The following is a 23,715-nucleotide window of genomic DNA, read 5'->3' on the forward strand; positions in this document are numbered from 1 at the left end:
TATTCATGCTGGCGTTTTCCTCTAACCAAAATTACTTCTTGCGAGTGTCTGCAAATAGGAAACGATGGTCGTTTGGCTGTCTGAGTTGCATACGATGTTTTTCAAAGCGTGACCGAGCATGAACAAAAAAAGGTGCGGTAATTGCACAGCCAATGGACAACTTGAGTACTGGCTCCAATGTTTGTAGGCTGTCTGACCCTTGTATAGGTTTCACCATTGTGACGAAGGGGAGTAAAAGTGTACGCAATACTTACTATAGTGTTATAACTCCTGTAATTCATCTATTTTACTGCTTCCCCATACCCCCAAAAATGTAAGAGCTCGAGGAATTTGTACTTACTGCCGCGTTGAGATTTCTTTTTCCGGGATTATTAAGAAAAAATCGGATAGGCTAGGCAGGAATGACTGCATGCAAAAGTGTCAAATTACACGATGCAGAGAAAGGCTCATATAGAATAGCTCGTACACAGCTTGAAAGCTAAATGAAACGTACACCTGTGTGTCAGTAGTTATGAGGTTCACATTTTACGGACCATCGTGAACTATATATCGGCAGCCCGTCGTGCCTTTTCGCTATCATAACTGGTTGAATAGTATTTACATGTATTATCAGCATAATCCCCCTTGCAGCGAGTGCCGTATTGTTGATTCTCAAATAACCCAGTGCCGAGGACAGGGGGGGTCTTGTTGGCAGAACGTTGCATAGCTACAAAGGAGAAGTCAAGAAGGTCGTTACTTGCAGGCTTTTGTCGACCGGCTAATGCCTATGATGTGCCTCGGGGACAGATATTCGGACTCTCAAACTTTTACAATTCTTTTCTGATCTACCACTTGTGGGGGTTCATTTTAAAGCTCTTGGTGTAAGAAACTTTGTCAAAGGCTTAGTTTTTCGAAAATCGAAAATTTTATTTTTCTCCATAGAGTAAACACAGGGGATGGTGGCCATTTTGAATTTCAAATATCCATAAATCTTGGGTTGTTTCTCCAGTACAAACATTTGCAAGTGAGTGAGTGACCCCCGATTTTTATTCTTGGTTTTGAAAGGAAATGGTTGAAAGATTCCGTAAGGAAAGTTTGAGCAAAAGTTTAAGTCTTTCACTTTTGAGGCGCATGATGTGTCTCACAGACATGGGTCTTGTTTCATCATGTGCTGTCTGTGAGGCAGAGATCAGTGACAGTTGTCGCAATACAACATGGAAAGTGGCGTAACACTAAGATAATATTAGATTCAGTTCTATGGCGTTATGAAACCAAACACATTATTCTTTCGTAATTGTTTGCTCTCATAAGTTTGCCTTCAGAGGAGAATCGAAATTACGTGTGCAGAGCAAACCCGAGACACAAATCATGTGTGGTTGCCTGACAATTCATCTGCCATGTGCATGATCAATATTGTCTCAGGATGTGTCGTGTAAAATGACTCAGTTTGAGAGACAAACATGGTAAAATGTCAAAATATGTTCAGTACAGCTTTTGTGTGAATTCTGTCTTCCATGCGGATCGTTTTGTGAATCCAAAAGGAACAGGTCAATTTGGATAAGCTGGCTGGGCATTGACTCCATACAAACGGAACGTTATTTAGTTTATCACATCAGGCCACCTATGGCCATCTATGTGCTGTCATGGTGAATTTCTACGCATTTCATTTTCAAACTCTCTCTGTGAATGATTCAAAGTTGATTGCAAGCTCCTGTCGGAAATTCGCTTCTAGCCTACTGAAACAATCAAAAGTGAAACTAAATTATTAAACAACTGAAGTGGTACATGTTATTATACAAAACAATACCCTTACACGAAAGAATCGTATCTCTCCTTATCTCTTTTTCAAAAACGCCAATCTTTTAAAATCGCTGAATATTTTTGATATATTTTAAAACCGTATCTAGTAAATTAATAGCACTATCATCGATGAATCTCTTAAATAGACATTAGGCGTTTCGGGGATCAAATCCTAGATCATATAAGTATTTGAAAATGTGCAAGTATTCCCAACACCAGTGCACATATCATTTATCTGCAATGGTAATTTGATAACACGTTCAATGCAAACATGTCAAGACACTAATACCTTGGTACGCCTATGGTATTGCAAAACCAATGAAACCAGATTGAATACAGATGAACAGTGGTAATGCTGGTATTATGTAAACATAAGCTAATGGAGCTTTCTTAACACGGATATGTACCCAGAACATCCGCAAGAGTTATATTTCATTTGGCATTTAAATGGCGAAGGATAGAGGCACACAGAAATAAAGACTGAAAGAGAAATTTAACTCAAGGGTACCTATAGAGTCACTCACAGAGAACTTGTACTATTCACATTATCCCATTCAATGTATCTGATATCTGTTCTGAGCCGACTACCTTTATCCGAGTATTCGAAAGTGTTAAAGAAAGTACAAGATCAAATATAATCCTCAAAGCCACATTTTCACCAAATGCACTTCTATAGGTCACAGCATTGTCGTGTAACTGCCAGATGCAGTGTTGATGTGTGTCTATTATCACGACTCCATGGTACACACTCTCCAAAACTGACACAATCCTAATTACTCGTTTTTGGTACAATGTCACCAACCTTTTGGTAAATAAGTGCTTATAGTCCATTCGATTCAGAATTTACCACTATCAAGCACTGTCTGTCTGTTTGTCGCTTTCCAACATCTACATTACAGGTGTCATTTTTCATAATAAGTAACTCTATTAACCATGTTCTTATACATACATGCTAATTGGTCACTATGTACATAACTCTCTGTGTGTCTCTGTGTCTCTCTCTCTCTGTGTCTCTGTATGTCTCTCTCTCTCTCTCTCTCTCTCTCTCTCTCTCTCTCAGCAAGCTGTTTCCATTTATCAATTGTTTCTTGACGCGAAAATACTTTTTTGAACTTATCGAGATAGAGAGGGGCATTGTGTCGTCGTATTTTGTATGAATAAACTCACTTAATGCAGATATTTCTTTCATGCCGATGAGAGATCTTTAATTCGGTTCACTGATGTAATTGGAGTGGTAAGATTGCAAGAAACCTTCCTGTTGGAACTGTCCTGAATATTTCTTTTACTATCAGCGATATTAAAATTTAAAGAGAGGTGTCGTCAGAACAGTGCGTATTTGCGAATTTCTTATTTACAAACATGCATGATATCTAGATGCATCAAGTCAACATATCTGCAACATTTAAATTTTACAATATTCATTGTTAACAAAAACATGTTACAACTTTCAACAATCGCCAACGTACCCTAGATACCGTATATAGACATCGGTCGTAGCGGTCCCCGGCAACCTTTGAGCAGAGTTCCGACGACACCCTCCCTTCAATACGTTGACTTTGGCTACTGTTCTCATGAGAGTAACAAGCATTTCGTTTTCGTTCGGTTTTTTTTCAGGTATCGGAGTCGATGATATGTTTATTATGATCGCCGCCTGGCGACGAACTTCACCAAGACACAGCGTGGAGGAACGAATGGGACATGCGTACTCCGAAGCCGCAATGTCGATCACAATTACGAGCATCACGGACTTTCTGGCCTTCGGCGTTGGCGCAATCACGTATTTCCCGTCCGTGAGAATATTCTGCATCTACACAGGCATAGCGGTGTTGTTCGACTACGCCTACCAGATCACGTTCTTCGGTGCGTGCATGACGTTGATGGGACGGCGGGAAGCGGCCAACCGCCACTGCATGACCTGCATGAAGGTGCTGCCGAAGAGAGAGGCTCCATCGACCGGGTACAAGATATTCTGCGCCGGGGGCTCATCAATGAAGTCGCCGCCGAGCGAGGACAGTGACCACGCCATAATGAAGTTCTTCAGAAACGCGTACGGGCCCTTCATCACGTCCATTCCGATGAAAATCTTCACTATACTTCTCTTTGCCGGCTACTTAGGCGTCGGTATATGGGGCTGCCTACAACTCGAAGAAGGAATCAGACTCAAGCACTTAGCAAACGACGATTCCTATGCTGTGACATTCTATGACGTGGAAGATGAATATTTCAAGGTATACGGACCGGGCGTTGCCATAGTGATCGATGAAGAAGTTGATTACTCCAAAACTTCGGTACAGGAAGCGATTGAAGAAGTAACGCGAGAACTGGAAGAAAGCTCGTATTTCCATGACAACAACAACGTCACTCAATCCTGGCTTCGTGACTTCTTAGATTTCCTCACACTTCCAACCGTCCCGTCGTACAACAACTCTGCAGACTTCGTCGAAATTCTAAGAGATTCTTTTTTATCAGTTCGACCGAGGCCATACAAACTTGACATCAACTTCAACGAAGACAACACCAGCATCTTGTCATCGCGTTTCTACGTCTTTTCAGAGGACCCAAATACAGCAAATCGTGAACGAGCAATGATGGTGGACGCTCGTCGCATTGTCGACAAATCTGACATCAAGATGTTCGCCTATCATCCAGCGTTCATATTCTACGAACAGTACCTCGCTGTGTTACCGAACACACTACAGAATATCGGAATAGCAGCAGCCGCCATGTTTGTAGTCTCTCTGATATTAATTCCTCACCCAGTCTGTTCAATATACGTGACTTTTGCAATCGCTACGATTTCGACCGGTGTTGTTGGTTTTATGACATTATGGGATGTTAGATTAGATTCCATATCCATGATTAATATCATAATTTGTATCGGTTTTAGTGTGGATTTCTCTGCACATATCACGTATGCTTTCGTCATTGCTCCATACAAATCTCGCAACAAACGCGCAATAGATGCGCTATACATGCTTGGTTGGCCGATACTACAGGGGGCGCTATCCACAATCCTCGGAGTCGTGATCCTCTCGATATCGCAGTCGTACATCTTCCGGACATTTTTCAAGACCATGTTCTTGGTTATACTTTTCGGAGCAGTCCACGGGCTTCTATTTCTGCCAGTAATCTTGACGCTGATTGGTCCGTGCGGCACAGTCAGGGAAAAGGAGAGCGACAGAGAGCCAATCACTGGCGCCGAAACAAAGAAACGAGTCATCGAAGGATATGATAACCCTGTTATGAACAGATACGGCAGCAGGTATCCCCAGACACGCCATAGTGCGGATAATCCATTGATGAATTCGAATATGCAGACTTGGATCAGTGAAGTTTGTCGTAGCTACTGGTACAAAGGTCATCGGGTTCAACCGACTCAAAAGAGTGCTATCGATGGTCATCCCCCTGAACCTGAATTTGAAGAAAACAGCGCCGTCTTTGGCAATCATCATCGAGTTCAATCCACGCAAAACGGGGACATTGTCGGCCGTCGAGTTCAGCCGACACAAAACGGAGTCATCGCTGGCCCTACAACAAATTACATGAACCTACGACCCATGTCGGCGGTCTACGATCGCGCATTGCCCACAAGGCCACCAACGGATATATCGATGAGGCCAATGTCAGCCGCGTTTGACGGCCGACCTTACCAACGTGAAAGATATGCAGGCCAGAACCGCTATCACTAGTATCAAACGGTTGTGAACTCTCAAAGTGACAATTCTACTGCATACCTCAAATGACCTTCCTGTGTGTCCAAACGTATTTTCACTTGGTGGTGTTATCTAAATATTCAAGCAATAATGTACCTCCTTCCCGGCCAATAATGGACGAACGGAAACTTAGCATGACATACACTAATAATGGAAAGGCGAAGCCCAGTACATTATGGGGAGTGTAAAGTTTGCTTGAGTCCGTAATCGGCCGGGAGTAGGTACATTACTGCTATTATTTTATATAGTTTTGGCAATGCCTGCGAATTTGTAGATGAAGAAAACATCTGGGCCACAATACTGGAAATTCATCATCAGTAACAACCTGGAGGGGATGACGTCACAAAATTCACTAGTATTGACAAACCTCTATAATATAATATAATATAATATAATACCTTATAGCTTTTGCAGTCACACCAGTTGATTTCCATGCGAATTCTCAAGCGTTGTTACTTGTAATAAAAAAGTTCGACGCCCTGGCGATGGCTACAATATACAGACACCGTGATTGAGTCAATGAATGGCGCCTGTTAGTATATTCGCTACCGTTCAATTCTATATCCAATTAGTAATGGACCATTTATAATATGTAATCAAGACATGGCATATGCTAATAATCTACACAAATGATGACATGGAGCTTATGACATTATCTTTTTGTGATTCGTTTTTAATTAATTTTGCGAAAACAATAGGGCGAAGTAAACCGAAAGGTTTATTATCATGCATTTGGTCGGGATACATTGAACTTCAAAAAACTTTCTGTTGTTACCAAGTTCACGTCCGCTCAGAAGCTGTATACCAGTATGTATCATCCAATTAAAGCACTTTGTGTCGCCACATTTTGATACTAAGCCAATCAGACACCGCAACGTTTGCATCTATCAACCATATGACCCCGGTACAATGGTATTATCAGTTTCCCTTAAACATTTTTAGCTAAAACTATAGATTCTACGATTTAATTTTTATTCAAAGTTAATGATCTTTCAGCATTATTATACGTCCAAAACCTAACGGTGAGATAGTGGCGAAGGCAAGACCCAACTTGAGACCTGAGCGATTGCAACTCGGTTGTTCTTCACCTAAATATCAACAATTATGATGGCATCGAATGCTTTTAATCTGAACGAGGTCTCAATCTGACATGCCTTGCACATTAACATTGCCTTTTTTGTGGTGTAATTCGGTCAGATTTCAATTATAGGTTACTTATTACTGGACTCGTTTACTGACAAAAATGAAATATCCCGAATAAATACTTGTGGTGTTAACTTAAATGACTTTTGACTATCACAAGCCGTATGTAACGTTTCGATTCCTGATAAGGTAAGACACACTCTATCAGTCCATAGACCCTCGAGAAAAACTCGAGGGTCTATGATCAGTCTCATCATAAATTACACTTCAAAGAACACAGAAAAATATGAAGAGAAAACACTGGTGATGAAATTTGAAAATCAAACAATTGCGAATGTTTTTTAATTTGCGATCATACATTAAAGACGTTCTAGAAATACAGCCTCAGTGTAGACATAGTATTAAAAACGATAACGTTATTTACAGAGAAACAACTTCAAGTTGAATGTAAAGATGACATTAAGTCAGCATTTACCGCAGACCTACAAAAAATAAATTTCGTTCATTACTGTGGCTCACTTAGAGTGACTGGCGATTATTTGAGTTATGTATGTATGTATGTATGTATGTATGTATGTATGTATGTATGTATGTATGTATGTATGTATGTATGTATGTATGTATGTATGTATGTATGTATGTATGTATGTATGTATGTATGTATGTATGTATGTATGTATGTATGTATGTATGTATGTATGTATGTATGTATGTATGTGTGTGTGTGTAGTGTGTGTGTGTATGTATGTATGTATGTATGTATGTATGTATGTAGGTATGTAGGTAGGTAGGTAGGTAGGTAGGTAGGTAGGTAGGTAGGTAGGTAGGTTGGTAGGTAGGTAGGTAGGTAGGTAGGTAGGTAGGTAGGTAGGTAGGTAGGTATGTATGTATGTATGTATGTATGTGTGTGTGTGTGTAGGTGTGTGTGTGTGTGTGTGTGTATGTATGTAATGTATGTAGGTAGGTACGTAGGTAGGTATGTAGGTAGGTATGTATGTATGTATGTAGGTATGTAGGTAGGTAGGTAGGTAGGTAGGTAGGTAGGTAGGTAGGTAGGTAGGTAGGTAGGTAGGTAGGTAGGTAGGTATGCATGCTGAATACATACATCAAGGCTGATGTGTGCTCACTTGGTTTGCCTCCTGATAACGACTACTGGATACAAAAATCTTGTTATGTGTATATATCACAAAAACCAGTTTGAAATGCATTCTTTATGCTATGAGAAATTACAGCCAAAATTTTACTAAATACCCTAGACAGTTTATGAGTTACTGAATTCCAAATCATCCGCTTGAAAGCACACTGCAAAACGAACAGTTAGTTCTTCTATAGTACTGCACAATGAAAAGGTACATTAAAGAAACAACAGAACTCGCAAACGAATATTAAATTTTCAGAACTAATCGAAAAAGGTTTTTCCTTGTGCACACAATGATCTCAGCGTCATGGTACCTTAACCAGTGACCATCCTTGTTGTACAACACTTTGCCCCTTGACGATTAATTATCGGACACCTTCCAAAAAACCATGTTCCCTGGCCAAGCATTACCAGCTGGATTTAAAGTGTCCGGTTATAGTCAATACCCAGAATTCAACAGTCGTACACCATTAAATCTGAATCTATACTAAATGAAGGCATTGTTCTAGGAGTTTTTTGGTTCCTTAAAATTACTGTAGTTTATTTCAGTATGATTTATCATCAGTTATATCATACCAGTATATTGATGGTACAAATACAGCGATCTGATTGGTCAAGACGCGAAAAGAACCGTGTTATATTGGCGATATACCACGGCTGGCATACGCGTGAGCTCTCAGCTTGAGCAAAAATCCGTTTTTGACGTTCCACGCCAGAATTTCAATATACTATTATGATATAATAGCAATAAATCACACCAAGCGAGGGTATACCACTCGATTTTGACCAGTTCACTTCATATATGCACTCGCTATCGCTCGTGCATATAGGTCGTGAACTGGTCAAAATCTCGTGGTATACCATCGCTGGGTGTGCTTTATTGCTTAGTATTTCCTGAATATATAGTGTAAATGAAATCGAAAAAGAAAAACACACGACAGATAAATTGACTCACATTAATACAAAGTTATATCTATACAACTCTATGGTCTAGAAAATTTATTCATATGATTATTTACTATTACGAACTCTAAAACACTGGAAACGGAGACGAAAATTTATATTTAAAGTTTCGTGATGAGCCCAACTATAGCTTTTGTCATGAACTACCTAGGCCTGTTAAGTGTATCCATAATAACACACAACAAAGCGACTGTCGATTAACGAGATGCTAAAATTCAAACTTAGTACTTTTTCATGTGACCACTACTTAATTCGCTGATTATAGCGTGTGACCGACTACGTCATCGGGTTCTCATTTGAGCCATTCCTCGAGGTCTCCATAGTTACGCTTCATCCATTGAATATTAGCTTTGACTTGACGTAACGCCTTGTAGAACTCCCTGACCTCTTTATCCGGCATGTCGTTGTATTTTCGGGCAAAGTCCTCGAGCTGCAAGAATAACATTTTTTGCAAATAGGTTATTTGTACAATATCCACGGAACCATTCTTGATAATGTGCCAATCTTACCATTGTGTAGAGTTGCCGTGTAGTGGATAGTTTCACTCAAAGATTATTATAGTCGTCTTAGCTATACACAAAGATGCAGTCATACCTAGGGTCTATGGAGTAGTCGAGCTACATCATAGACCACAGCGTATGAATTCACTCAGATGTCACGTAACCAGCACGCAAACCTCTGACAGACGTCCGTCAGTCCCAACCGAGTGCTTGCCGTCTATTTTTTCTCTGTGTTTTAAGGCTTGCTGTCATTTCCATGCCTTAAGCGATACTATCAATGGACTCATTCGCGCGGTGTACTATCCGGAATGATTGCAAGTATAAACACCAATACTTTCCTGATTATAGGTCCATAATTTGGGCTTGTAGCTCTCACAGTTACTGTTGGAAACCTTTTCGATATTTTGTCTTGTAAACAAATTTTGGGTTTTCTAAGCACATTATAACACAAATTATTTAGCTTGTAACAAAGCATCCAGAAGTGTAAAAATGACCTGTTATTGTTTACATCTGAATTCTAGTCCGGCCCAGAATTCAAGTCTTGTTAACAATAACAACGCAGTTCACACATGTACAGGTTGAGATGACAAACGTGATGCATTTCCATATACTTTAGGGCGTATAAGAAGAAGCTTAATTGATATTTGAAATAAAGGTAGTTTTGGAAAATCATAAGGTTTATACCGCGATGACCGTTAGCCCTTCAAATATAAAATAAGCAGACAATTACTAGAATATACCTTCATAAAAAATGTACCAAATAATGTATATAGACTTCATCATATCCTTAATGGTCAAAACCTGGATGGTGGCTCTTAATCTGTATACTTCAACTCGTTTCCAAAGCAGACTCGTTTTTGTCAGTTCAACCTAAATGCGGTCAAATGAATCACCATAATAAGGTTTGCAATTCGAATTTTGAAGCTCGTCTGTCAAATTACCTCGGTTTGGTGTTCCTCGGTGTTCATCTTGTGTGCAAATTCCCAGATAAACTTGAAAGCGGATGGCTCATTGCTGGAACAGAAAACAAACATATAAATGTTTATAGGTCTACAGATGTCAGACACAAAGCCTCGAGTTAAGAGAAGCACTCAAAATTACTGTGTTACTGAATTTGAATTTTGCACACGTCACCTTTATCTACAAGCCCACTTTTAATCGAGCATCTGAGTGACAAAAACTTTGTGATCACTCCACATGTTGCAGATTACTGCCATAGTAGCAATACGACATCAAAACACTAGTACAAAATGAAATTAATTCAAATTGTGATTTTAAGGTAGTATGCGCCTCAAAAGTGAAAGACTTAAAAACTTTTGCTAAAACTTTCCTAGGAGGAATCACTCAACCAATCTCAAGTTCTCCTTCACAATCAAGAATAAAAATCAGGGGTCACCTTGAAAATTTGGGTACTAGAGAAACAAATTACAGATTGGCAGATCCTCGTGTTAATTCAATGGAGAAAATTAAATTTTCGAATTTCGCAAAACTAAGACGGTGAAAGTCTTTCGTGCTCCAAGGGATTCAAAATCAGCTTTCACAAGTGGTAGATCAAATAAGAAGCCGTAAAGTTTGAGTCTAATTATCTAACCTTGAGGGGCATCCTACCTTAAGACGGGATTTTATCATTTGAAGATCAACAGGATAATGATTAATATTAAAATAAGTGAAAAACTCGTGTCAAACAATCCCTGAGACAAAAGCAATAGCTTAAAGAATTTTGTTTGGTTCTTCAATACTTTTGTTGAAATACAAAATGTATATCTAATGACTGAACAATCGTACTTGAAACATTCTCGCTATCTAACGGAGTCTCAAATGTTTTTATAACAAAATCTTACACTGATCGCAAGTCGTCAAAATGGCGCCTGACGAAATCCCAAGTCACTAGAAATCCGATTGCTGATTGGCCCCTTACGAGCCCGCCAATTTTGTAAATGTTAATGGCATCGTCCAGTGTAGATATAGAGGTCAGAAATTCTGTAGCGTCCTTGGTTTCGTAGGATTCGTTCAGATAACGCTGCAGGAAGTCCGCTAAATAGACGTCCAGCATCCACATCCTGGGTGTGCAGGCCAAAGCCATCGCAATGTCACTTTGCAGAGAATAGTCCGTTGTGTTGTCAAACACTGCGTATGCAAATTTCCACTCTTCGTAGCCGCCATGTTGGATAGCAGTGCACATCACTGTTGCTCGAAGGTCGCCGCGTATACTGCAAAGTTAAGATTAGAATAATGAAAGCCTGGTTGTAATTCCGCTACCGACTCAAAGTCATCAAACATGACGCAATGAGAGTTTGGAAATTTGACCTATTTGCATGTCACATTTTTTTACCAAACGGTCGGACACATTCCATAACTAGTGAGGCAAAACTTATCATCCACTCGAAAACATAACTAGGTAGGCAATGATATTGTTCTTGACGTATTATCTATCTATCTATCTATCTATCTATCTATCTATCTATCTATCTATCTATCTATCTATCTATCTATCTATCTATCTATCTATCTATCTATCTGTTTGTCTGTCTATTTGTCTATCTTTGCACTTGTCTGTCTAATGGCCTGTCTGACCTCTTTACAGTAAGTTCTCACGGTCATTTTTGTTTTTATGATAGTAAAGCCTATTATATTACTTCTTTGCCAATACATGTGAATTTTGTGACGTCATCCCCCAGATTATTACTGATATTGTATCAAATTATCATTGGTGTCTGAATATTGTTGCCTAAGATGTTTTCTACATCTACAAATTCCCTTGAATAGCCAAAAGTATAAAATAATGGCAATAATATATCCCTTCTTGCCCACAATGGACTCAAGCACTACAATGTACTCGACTTCGCCTCGTACATTATGTTGTGAGAAGTTTCCTTTCGACCAGTATGGGGTACATTATTGCGTGATTGTGCAAATTTGTGTGAATACGTGAAGAAGACCATCTTGCCTGTTTTTGTCTGGATCTTCCATCCACTTCGAATATAAATCCTGCGCTTCTCTGACACAATTGTTGTTGTTTAATTCACACGCTAGTTTGATGATATCCAATCTCAAATGACTGAAATAATAACCATGTAAATAAAATTACTTTTAGCATTGCAAAATTGTGAAACTTTGAACATGACTGACAACGGTTGTTAAATCTGTAGATGTGAAGCCCTCATATTTTCTTTTCATTAATGAAAAGGGAACGTAACTCCACGCGTCATAACATATTTTGAGTAACAGTTACTGTTTGCGTTCTGTGTGTGATAGTGTAATTTTTAGTGTATATTCTGTTTTGCTCGTTTGTGTACAAAAATGATCACTTGTGTATTTGAAAGCCCGCAAATACATGCACTATAAGTCAAGAGTTGGCCTGTGCTGTCTGTATTTGCAAGCTTAGATTTCCTCGCTGGTTAGAGATCTGGTGAACGCTCACTATGTCGAACAGCGCCTCTCACGGCAGAGACACGACAGTGAACAGACTTGGTAGTACTGTTTCGGGCACATTCAATGAACAGACTGAGCATCTCCTAGATCACCTGGTGTTACTACAGACATTGGTTGGACATTCAGTCCTTGTTAGGATCATGGTGGACAAAATATCAAAGCTGTGTTTGATGTTTTACTAAACTTACTATTCAAGCTGCGTATCTTCGTCTGAAAAGTCCCAGCCGAGTTCCGTATATTTTGGATCGACCAGACTTCGAATATAACTCTGAAAGATAAAACCATGTCGAGTTGATTGCATGGCAGTGCTGGTGTTTACTTTGTGAAAAGAGACTACAGATTGCAACGGCAACCATGAACGAACGTATTCGGGAACGGTGTTGATCGCATCCTCTAAACATTGCCATAAAATTAGCGACGTTCTTGTAATAGTTTGTCGACCCATTGCCTCTATCTCTAAGTGTTCTGCCATTCAACCAAAATGTTGCGTCCTACATCTAAGAGTGCTTAGAGCGAATATCGACATTGCAAGCACGATTGTTCATGGTATGTCTTCACTTTCTAAACCGTGTAATATGAATAATATGAACTGAATGTTAATCGTCATCGATCATTGTCATATTTGATTTATGAATTGTTTACTCGTCTTTTTAATAATTGGTGTTACAATCGTTCAATTTTTTCTTATCTCACCTGTAGATTTCCATACGATGGTGATGTTTCCAGCATGTCCCTGACATATTGCAGATTTCTGATCGCTGCCTGCCAGGGCGACAGGTTGTCCTCCGTTTTCAGGTGTTCAATGACGCGGAAGGCGAGTACCGCGTCGACGTCGCCACTTCTCGCGAGATTGAAAGCGTCGTCGATCAAGCCAGCCCTGTTCCGTACCGGGAAGGTGGTGGCGAATAGGTTGAGGACGCCGATCAGTTTCTCCCAGTTGTCGGTGTCGTAATTCACGCGATAGTAACCACGCTGGTTCACATTGGCCAGGATCCAATCGTCGCTTGTTGAGCCGCTCAGGTTAAGTGTACCTGTCACAAATAGAAACACACGTGTATTGCAAGAACGGGGTGGGGGCGCTCTATCAAATTACAAGCCGTCAATAGAGATAATAACACGATATATCTCGTTTTGACATCTTAACATTTGCCTAAAATGTCTACATTAGCTACTTAGCAAGCAAAAGAAGAAAATGTTGTGAAGATTGGGGATTCCCTAAATGGCATGCTGGATTACGCTACAGGGCAAACAAGAAGACAAGAAACGGTACGAGCACAATCTATGGAAAGTAAATACAACATAAAACTAACTGAATCAAAAAGCGACAAGCAGTACGGAGAGCTACACGTACGTACAAACAACACTTGTCACAAATAAAGGAATCAGAAACGCAGCTAGCATACCTGAAGTACCGTTGATCCACGTCAGTGAAGGATTGTCGAAAGCAGGATTACTGGCGTGAACAAATGTCAGCGGAGTATACCAGGAAAAGCTGCAAAGTTTGAGATGTACGTCAAACATGCAAGAACCATCAAAATAAAATTAAATCCAAATCAAACGCAAAAAAATTTATACATCTTCATTGGCATTCAGGTGGGTAAAAAAATTGAAACATTTGTTTTTCTGAACGCGCTCAACGTGCCGATGGCAGAGAGAGAGAGAGAGAGAGAGAGAGAGAGAGAGAGAGAGAGAGAGAGAGAGAGAGAGAGAGAGAGAGAGAGAGAGAGAGAGAGAGAGAGAGATGTACTTATGTTTGTAAAGTTTTACACGTGATGCTGGATGTGACATCAAAAATTCTGGGAAAACACAGAGTCCACAAACACATTTCGCGGATGCGTTCTTCAATAGTTGAACAAATTGACACAATTGTAACTCACTATTCGCTCCCTAGAATGTCATCTTCAGGATCAAGTTTGAAGGGCCTTTGTGTCACCTGTGCCGAGTATACGTAATTACGTGACATCGTCACCACAGGAAAGCCAAGTTGCAACATCCACGGGTCCATAACTTCTTTAACGTCAATGTCGAGGCCAGCAGCTTTGGCTTTCTGAAATTCAAGTAAGTAAAGGCATTTACACTGAAAATAGCGAGACTTTCCACCCTTTTTGATTGCATATTTCGTCGCCAATTTAGAATATGTGAGAAGTGTCACGCAAGAATTTGCATGATGCCACGTTGATGGCGACATTTGATTTATCAAACATTTGTATCAAATAAATACGTTTCAGAGTTCCTCATACATAAATGATTTAATGAGCGCGCCCTCTATCCTCTCACATAAAAAGATCGGGAGCCGGGAACATAATATTCATTATGAATTCGAAGTATTTCCGTCAGAAGCGGTACCCGCCAAACGTAATAGACGAGCAATGTCCTTTTAGTTGACCGTAAAGTGAAATACGTCCTATTAACGGTCCCATTTGCACCGTGATGGCGCGAATGTAACAAACTCTTAAATATGATTATACAAAACCACAATGCGATCATGTAAAATGATCGAGAGATCGCATGCAAGATTTTATGGTCTTCCACTGTGCATGAACTTGAAAACTATCTGCTTTCCAACATTACCTGCGTCAGTTCAATCCACACGTCATCACTGAAGGCATTGCCGTACAGGTGTTTATTCAGGTAAGATCGGAAACCATCGAAGACGATATCGTCGCCTAGGAAACTACGCATCATCTCTATCATGTGCGCACCCTAAGAGAAATTAAAACAAAATTTTCAAAGAGGAATTTCCCAGAAAATCACACTAAAGGCTTTATTTTGTATTTCCATACTGCGGATTTAAGCATTTCGGCACTTAGATCACACTTATTGTATTTCGGTTGTAACCAATTGTAACTATTTTTGCAAGGATTGAATGCGTTTTTTTCTAAAATGACTGAAATGGACCAAATACCTTTATGCCGCTTACCGCTGGCAATATTTGTCATCAGTTATGGTTTTTATATCTTACCTGCTGAAGGTATCATTCATTACTGAAATTACACACTTAACAGTATCGATATTATCAACTCAAAGACTAAGTTCATAGATGAGGCATTGCTCTCTCTCTCTCTCTCTCTCTCTCTCTCTCTCTCTCTCTCTCTCTCTCTCTCTCTCATACATACCCGTTCGTATACCCTGGTGTCAAATTGGGTCCATATGTCATTGAACCAACCAATGTCGGTCTGCTCTGTCGGATGAGACTCGCTGCTGGCGTCCTTATCCATTGATTTGTAAACCACTTGTGCCGGATAGAACTGTCTGTACTGTAAATAGTAGTTTATTATTGTTATCATCGTTATCATCATCATCATCATCATCATCATCATCATCATCATCATCATTATTATCATCATCATCATCATCAACAACAACAACAACAACAACAACAACAACAATACCAACAACAACAAAAATCAAAATTCCCCACCATTCTCATCAAAAATTGTCTTTGCTAAAGCGGATAGTGGATGAGACACCCATATTGGAATTTACAAAAAACGACGTCATTCAAACAGGCAGAACTTTCATGTCTTTTTGTGTTACTCCGAATTGATAGCACGTCACCAATAAAACGCCACGATGGCAAATGTATGGACGAGTCAATATACAATGTCCCACGCTAGCTTGACCTGAAAACGTGGACAGGTCAAAGGCCAACTTACAATATCCCACTCCGGCTTGACTTCATTCACGACATAAAACTCAAAGTGCCTGGCGAAACCTTCGTTTAACCAAGAGACGTTCCACCATCCCATTGTAACTAGGTTACCGTACCACTGTCGAGAAAATAAATGATAAACCACATGTGTATAATTACGTAATGAACTCTGAAGCCTGAACCAAACGACTGCAATCCTTTCAGGTATAATTCTTGTTTTATAGCTTACCAGATAAAAATTGTCAAAGCTTTGCTTCAATGTACCGATTAAACGTTTACGCGACTTTCCAACATTTAGACCCCCTCCTGGTAACCATATCAATGTTTTTAAATTTTCTCCAAACAACATATGTTTGAGCTGGTTCGTACTAAGAATTATCATATTCATATTTTGGTGATTCGTCAAAACTGACATTGGACATGTTACATTTTGATGATTTTTCCTGTTTTCCTGGCGTTTATCCTACACTCGTTTTTAGCTCTGCAAATATTTCTCTGTGTTTTATTGTTGGCTTGGTCACTGTGTTCTACCTTTACTCAGTGTTTTCTTTAAAGTTTTCTTTATGAGTTTTTTGATGAATCTGTAAATGGGACTTTAAATAATACGATTTTCAAATAAATAAGCAAATAGGTAAATAAATAAAATCTTCCCATGAGAATTGTCGTGGAAGCTGGAATCGAATGCACGTTTCTAGTGTAACAGCGTTCAAAACATGAACACTTTTGTTTAAATTCCATTATGTGACGTCATCTGTGGGTAGCCATTGTAAAAATGACCATGAGATATTCGAAGTTAAAACTGAATTCATAATGATGAGATGATTTTACCTACACAATCATAGATATACTTACTTACTTTAAACAAACACAAAGTCAAATTAAGGAAACACAGAGGTGGAACTCATTGAATTGTTTAACATTTTGTCACAAATGAGTAGCTCTTCTGTCGATACAAATTTCATGTCAACATAACCTTATTAAATGAGTGCTAAATATGTCCATAAGAGCGCCACCACAGTTAATTTATCTTACCATGTGCGCCAACTCGTGTGCGATGAGTCTCACAGCGCGCATCGCCCTGCTCGGTGGGTGTATATCTTTATCGTACAACATTCGAGAACGCTTGTAGAGTATCAGACCCCAGTTTTCCATGGCCCCGAACTTGAACACTGGTACAGACACCATATCTGTTCGTAAACAAACATATAAACATAGTCTGACTGTCAATATTTCAAGCATTTAATAGCTATCACGTGCAAGAGGTAAACCTTTTTGATGTTTTTCGGTTGGTGGTTAATGTTATAGCGATGTGTTTGAGAATTCACATTTGATGAAAATAAATGAGTTTAAGGGCAGAAGTGTAAATTGTTGGTATTCATGGCATACTGGCAGCAGCACTGCAACATATGAGGACGGTGTCACGTTCAGAACTAAAATATCATGAAAAAAGTTATTGTTACAAGGTACTTTAATTTCAACAATGCAGTGAAAATTAGCAGTATAATACCAAGCATTTTTACGTCTACTCACCAAGCTTTGGAAGTGAGTAAGGGATCTTCCACAATTCTTCAAAATGTTCCAGTATCTTGATGCCTACTTCAAGGGCAAGTTCAGTGGCGTTGATGTCGACCTCAGGAGCCCATACCCGAAACTGAAATGAACGAATCGGTCAAAGTCACCCCGTCCTCTTTGTATTTGTATCGTGTTTTACCTTGATGTTGGGGTCTGGAATGCTAAGATATCGCTAACACTAGCCATCAGTTTAAAAATGGCATAGAACTGGCCGAAAGCAAATACATGCAGAACTCTGGCATTTTAGTGCCATTTGTACAATCACATCTAATTGTTTGTATGTTCTCTCTGTCATACAAATGGCTTAAGAATATGAAACACTGTCAATTTCAGTAAAATTAGTAGTGAACCTGCAGTGTATCATAATTGTAAGAGGAAAGTTAGTCAATACTACCTTAACGCCATTGTCCGTCGTTCCTTCTTTGCAGACGAAATCGGAGACTACAACAGATAGCAAATAGACTGGCATTACCGGCGTCGTGTTGAAATACGCCGTATTCCAATCTCCGTCGGTTTCATTTCTGATGTTCGGCATGTTGGACAGAGCCGATCTCTTCGTTCGGTGCTTGACGATGACGTCGAGCGTTGCTTTCAAGGCAGGCTCGTCGAAGCACGGAAACACGCGACGACTGTATGTGGTTTCAAGCTGGCTGGCCATGACGTACCTTTTTCATCGAGAAGCGAATGAAGAGGAGATATTTGTACATAACACATCGGATAACCGATAAATATCAAAAATGACACTAAATTGTACGTAGTACGACAATGTGTAGACTCTTTTCAAACCCCAAAACATGTGTTCTAAAAATTTAGTATTTGAGATAATACATCGTTTCATATGCAACGCCTGTGGCTTCTGCAACTTGTGTAGTAGTCTTTTTTTTCAATCACAACGTAGAACGCGCCTCACTGGCAGTCACTACTTGACTTGCCCAGACCTATCCTTATCAACTTGAACATGACAGCTTGTGGGATCTTACAGAACTTCGAAAGTCTTCAACTTGGCTGTGAGTAAAGGATTTTAAGGTCTTGGTTTTTGTATCAGTCGAAAAAAAAATTTTCTCCTACAATTAACCCTTTGAGTGCCAAAGTCAATTTTAGTAACCTCTATAAAAAATATAACCAAGACAATATTTCCAAGGTCCAAACATTTTTTCCAGAGCTTTCCCAAAGTTCTAACCCCAAACTGAATTCTATGAAAAGAGCTATCCATTTGATCCAAAACTTTAACAGAATTACAGAAAAATTCATAAAGATATTGGAAAAAGTTGAACTAAAGTTTTGGTCCGAAGATAACACGCAAAGGGTTAATGCGAGGGTGCCGTTCGTTCTGAATTTCCAATATTTTTAAAAGTGGAATATATATTACGACCATTTGCACGGTGGTTTCAGATTTGTATTCTTGATTTGGAATGAGGATGATGGAGAGTCTTATTTAGAGAAAGTTTGGGCAAATATTTTAGTATTTCAATTTCGGGGTTCATATTACCGTTGACAGAGGACCAAGCACCACTGACATCGTCATATACTTTCGGTCATATAACGATGACGGCCTAACTGCCGCCGAAACTGAAAACTCCTCTTCCGACAACGAAATAGTTACAAATCTCTGTTCTTCAACATTTATAAGCCCCGCTGACAATAATTTAAACATGTACTACGATACGGATTGAAACCGGTCACTTTGAAATCCTTAAAATGGCACTGCCGTAAAACCACTGTGCTCGGAAACCTGCAAACTCTGACCATTGGTGGCGCCCTAATATAGGAGGCAGACACCACTGTCACAGGTGAGGTTACTCGGCAAAGCCAATAATTATCGTCTCACATTACAAAGAGTTGCTTTCATGATGGAAAGCTGCTTACTCGCGCTACTACAACATGTGACTTTGTGAATGTACTTCCGCCTCATTTCATAGTAAGATGTGTTTGAAGTAGATTCATAATTCTTTACCAAGCCCTGACACAGTCAAGCTCGAAAAAACACTCTTTTGCGCCATTCTTTGTTTTGGGATGTAGGTTCAGTTGTTTCGTCAGTTACATTACGGTAACCTCTTAGGTCTTGTTGTTTTTCATAGTTTATTAAAAACATTTCCATGTTTTGAATACACAAGACAAGAAGGTGGCACATGGTCCCTCAAGGGACCGTGTGTGGTACACACCGACAGTCTATTTACGTCTTGGCTTGAGCCATTCCACTGAGTTATTCGCGTCAATGAGCTGACCGTTCGACCGAACTAAATTCGATGCCCACTTTCGCTCATACTCTAGGGAAGATCGTTTATTTAAAAAAAAAAACACAACAAGCGTTCAATTGGGCGTCCAATAGTTTCATTATGACAAAACGTGTAGCGGGATAGCGACGGAACAATTACGGTAAATATCAGTTTCTGCGGTATATGTCCCATTCGTCATGCGGAGATCAAAATGACTTGTGAGAGTCAATTTGTTTCCATGACAGATCGCGGTCTGATACGAATGCCGCAGCGACAGCTGTACGTCTGGCGAAATAAATTTGGTATTTTGGACGCCCGTGAATCTATGCAAAAGGGCTTTAGAGCGCTGGTGCGAGTTGAACTAGACTGACGCCGCCGCTATATACCACTGTATTCGCTGCGTCAGATGACATTCCGCAACACACAATTTTAAGCAGGCCGTTATACAGTGACGCCGTTCAGCTATGTTTGTCTTCTCATATCACTTTACCATCCTCCATGAAATGTGAACTCAACTCCCATACAGATGCTACACTATCAAAAGCTGTTCTGTAGATATATGTATGTATGTATATGTAGGTCATCGAGGGTATTAGTGATATCCGATGCACCCTTTGAAGACAATAACGCCTAGCGAATGTGATATAATGTCGCTGCGATATACTATCATTTGCTGCTAAATTTAAAATTAGAAATAAACTTATGTGTATGTATGTATGTATGTATGTATGTATGTATGTATGTATGTATGTATGTATGTATGTATGTATGTATGTATGTATGTATGTATGTATGTATGTATGTATGTATGTGTGTGTGTGTGTGTGTATGTATGTATGTATGTATGTATGTATGTATGTATGTATGTATGTATGTATGTATGTATGTATGTATGTATGTATGTGTGTATGTGTGTATGTATGTGTGTATGTATGTATGTATGTATGTATGTATGTATGTATGTATGTATGTATGTATGTATGTATGTATGTATGTATGTATGTATGTATGTGTGTGTGTATGTATGTATGTATGTATGTATGTATGTATGTATGTACAAACATAAACACTACAGTAACTGCAGTCTACGTTGTAAATCAACTGTGCATATTTGAAGGCGATGAGAGTAAAAGCTCTTGTATGTCGTTAGTTGACGCTAGTGTAAATACTGCAGGCTGGTCACCAGTGTCTCCTTTGTAAAGATCTAAACAATTATACTGGTCAGAGGTCACACGTCTGTATTGAGTTTATCGACTCAATGTGTAATCAGTTTTTGAGTCCTTGAATTTTTGAATGAAACCATTTTGACCCATGGCATATATCTTACCTTGTTTCACCGCCCTCCTCGGAGCTGCTGATGTAAAATGCAGAAAAATCCGAGTTGTTCATAAGCGCTACATAATTCATCGAAATGTGATATTCTTTACCCCTTTCCAAAGTTGTCGCTGTTTTAATGATGAAGAAATCATATTCCTCGTCAACGCTGATGTCCCTAACGTCAAAGCTGCTCCCACTACTGACTTCATTCACTGTTACTGTGTCTCGGTCGATATCTAGTTTCAGAGCATGGAGGGTGATGGTGTTGGTCGACTTGGCACAGTTCACGGTGATCTGGACTTCGCCGTCGATGAGGTATCGCTTGTCGCCGTCCTCCTCGTCCATATACGGAGTGAACTTGACTCTGTAGTTGACGGGTTCCAGATCGTCGGGCAATCGCCCGTCGAACAGTTTCTCCGACTTCGCGGTGACGGTCGGAAGGTCGTTGACAGCTGTGGTGGTCGGACACGGCCATCCAGGGTGAAGGAAGTACACCATCAAGATAACAACTATGAAGATCACAATCACCACAATGATGGCGATAAGAAGAACGAAATATTTGACGAATGTGCCATTTCTTTCGTCAACTGGATTAACCTGGTACGTTTTTTCCGTGGTCATGTTGACGCGGCTACGGAGTCTTCAGTTCCCGCCACTCGGACAAACAGACAAAAACGTTCTGAAAGCTTTTGTTATTCCTCGGCGGTGTCAATACGTGCACCTTTTTTGTAAATAGAAATGCACGTTCGCTGATCGACCTTCTCTGTGACATAAAAGGAGACGACACGACGAAATGACCCACCCGTAGAACTTCAAAGCGAACGTGTTTCATTGAGGGCGCGGTACAGTCAGGGTCAGACGGTACAAAGAAAATACAACGCTCAAGGCCGACGCCTCCCTGCAGAAAACAGCTTTCACTACTATATGCTCAGGCAAAGCCTCAGAAATTTGAAACTGTAATATCTCAAATGGTGACACTTTACACATGCGATCAACGAACACAGCTGCAAGAAGACGAGACGTGTTGGTTTATCATTTATTTATCACTGTTTTAGAATCCAATGCAATACAATTTCAGTACTTGAACTCTCCCCATTGACTGAACTTTTGGATAAGTCATACGTAAACTTGTACGAGATATATGCAAATATTTCAAAATCAACAGTGAGGAGGTTTCCAGGGGGTGGGTGGGAACGACACAGCAAAACATATATTAGGCCTAACACAATGTAATGCTGCCGCGCATTGCAAACAACGATCTGCCGTACATTATAATTCGTTATTTACCAAACGATACTGATATGCGTACTAAAGAACAACGCCATCACACTGGATCATTTTGATCATAAAAGAGAAATTAGTTTTTTATGGAGATGCTTGACAACTTTGGCGATGTGAAGGTTAGACGGTATGTGCCACGCACTGAAGGAGACGCCATCACGTGACCTTGAGTGACACTGTGACCCTGGGGAACAACAATGCAACGAGGTGAAACTATTGTGCAACGCTGAATGGAAAGCTACACGGTTGAGTGACACAGCGTCGTTTATTACTGGCTGCCAAACACCAGTGAACACAGGGTGACTCTGTTTTCAATTTTAAAATATTAAGAGATGAAAACAGAAGCATCAAATAGCACAAACAAGTTTCATAGCAGTAATATTGTGCCTCAGCAGTCTTCAAATGAAACGGCTGATTAAAGACGCTGCAACATTAAACACATATACGATGCAGAGAAGGTACAACTGACGTTTGACGAGAAAATACATTTCTTGTATGGGTGATGAGTCTTGGTAACTGGAACGGTAACACTCTACTTGTTTCTTACTGTTTGACAAGTCTTAGCCTAGATTCCTTTTCCGTCCGCTTGCCTCCGTACCTCCGTCCCCAGTGGTAGTGGGGACGGAGGTACGGAGGCAAGCGGACGGAAAATGAATCTAGGCTAGACAAGTCTTGGCCTGTACTTGTTACAGTGTTGTCTTATGTGCGACGCCGGGCTATATGAATCGAAAGCGAACTTGAAGTGCAAGCTGTTTCTCCGTAATCGCCATATTCATTTATTTTGCTCTATGAAAAATCCAATTTATATTACTTGGCGCTGATACGACCATTCGACAATTCTTCGACAACAACAATTACAGGGACGAACGCTGCTCGTGGCATTTTGAGTGAGTGCAATCGCGCTCGCAGCACGGGCGTTCGTGCAATTCAATACGTAAAGTAAAAGAAACATTTTTGGATAAAGCTCGGGATATTTGACACAAATGAAAACATAAATATTTTGATGCGA

General features: G+C 39.9%; 2 protein-coding genes across 3 annotated transcripts in view; one reads left to right on the forward strand and one right to left on the reverse strand.

The window, feature by feature from the left end:
* Positions 1 to 7,163, forward strand: part of LOC139136625 (patched domain-containing protein 3-like) — a 9,012-nt gene extending 1,849 nt beyond the window's left edge. Inside the window, exon 2 of the mRNA XM_070704402.1 lies at positions 3,394 to 7,163. Coding sequence (XP_070560503.1) covers positions 3,394 to 5,468 — 2,075 coding nt within the window. The 3' untranslated portion in view covers positions 5,469 to 7,163. The remainder of the gene's footprint in view (positions 1 to 3,393) is intronic.
* Positions 6,943 to 22,258, reverse strand: LOC139136613 (aminopeptidase N-like). 2 transcript variants are annotated; one of them, XM_070704383.1, is made up of 16 exons: positions 21,436 to 22,258; positions 18,287 to 18,557; positions 17,851 to 17,971; positions 17,353 to 17,507; positions 16,325 to 16,438; positions 15,785 to 15,925; positions 15,240 to 15,371; positions 14,546 to 14,715; positions 14,072 to 14,160; positions 13,362 to 13,699; positions 12,857 to 12,936; positions 12,184 to 12,294; positions 11,078 to 11,446; positions 10,178 to 10,250; positions 7,628 to 9,166; positions 6,943 to 7,406 (listed from the first exon to the last, which is right to left on the reverse strand). In XM_070704383.1, exons 1-15 carry the CDS (start codon positions 22,044 to 22,046, stop codon positions 9,029 to 9,031), a joined length of 2,913 nt encoding a protein of 970 aa, XP_070560484.1. In that variant the 5' UTR covers positions 22,047 to 22,258; the 3' UTR covers positions 6,943 to 7,406; positions 7,628 to 9,028. The 2 variants fall into 2 exon arrangements, with proteins under 2 accessions (XP_070560484.1, XP_070560492.1); XM_070704391.1 differs by having other exon boundaries at positions 6,943 to 7,414; positions 21,436 to 22,254.
* Positions 22,259 to 23,715: the final 1,457 nt, after the last annotated feature.

This window comes from Ptychodera flava, chromosome 1 (assembly GCF_041260155.1).
Source record: "Ptychodera flava strain L36383 chromosome 1, AS_Pfla_20210202, whole genome shotgun sequence".
Taxonomy (NCBI): Eukaryota; Metazoa; Hemichordata; class Enteropneusta; family Ptychoderidae; genus Ptychodera; species Ptychodera flava.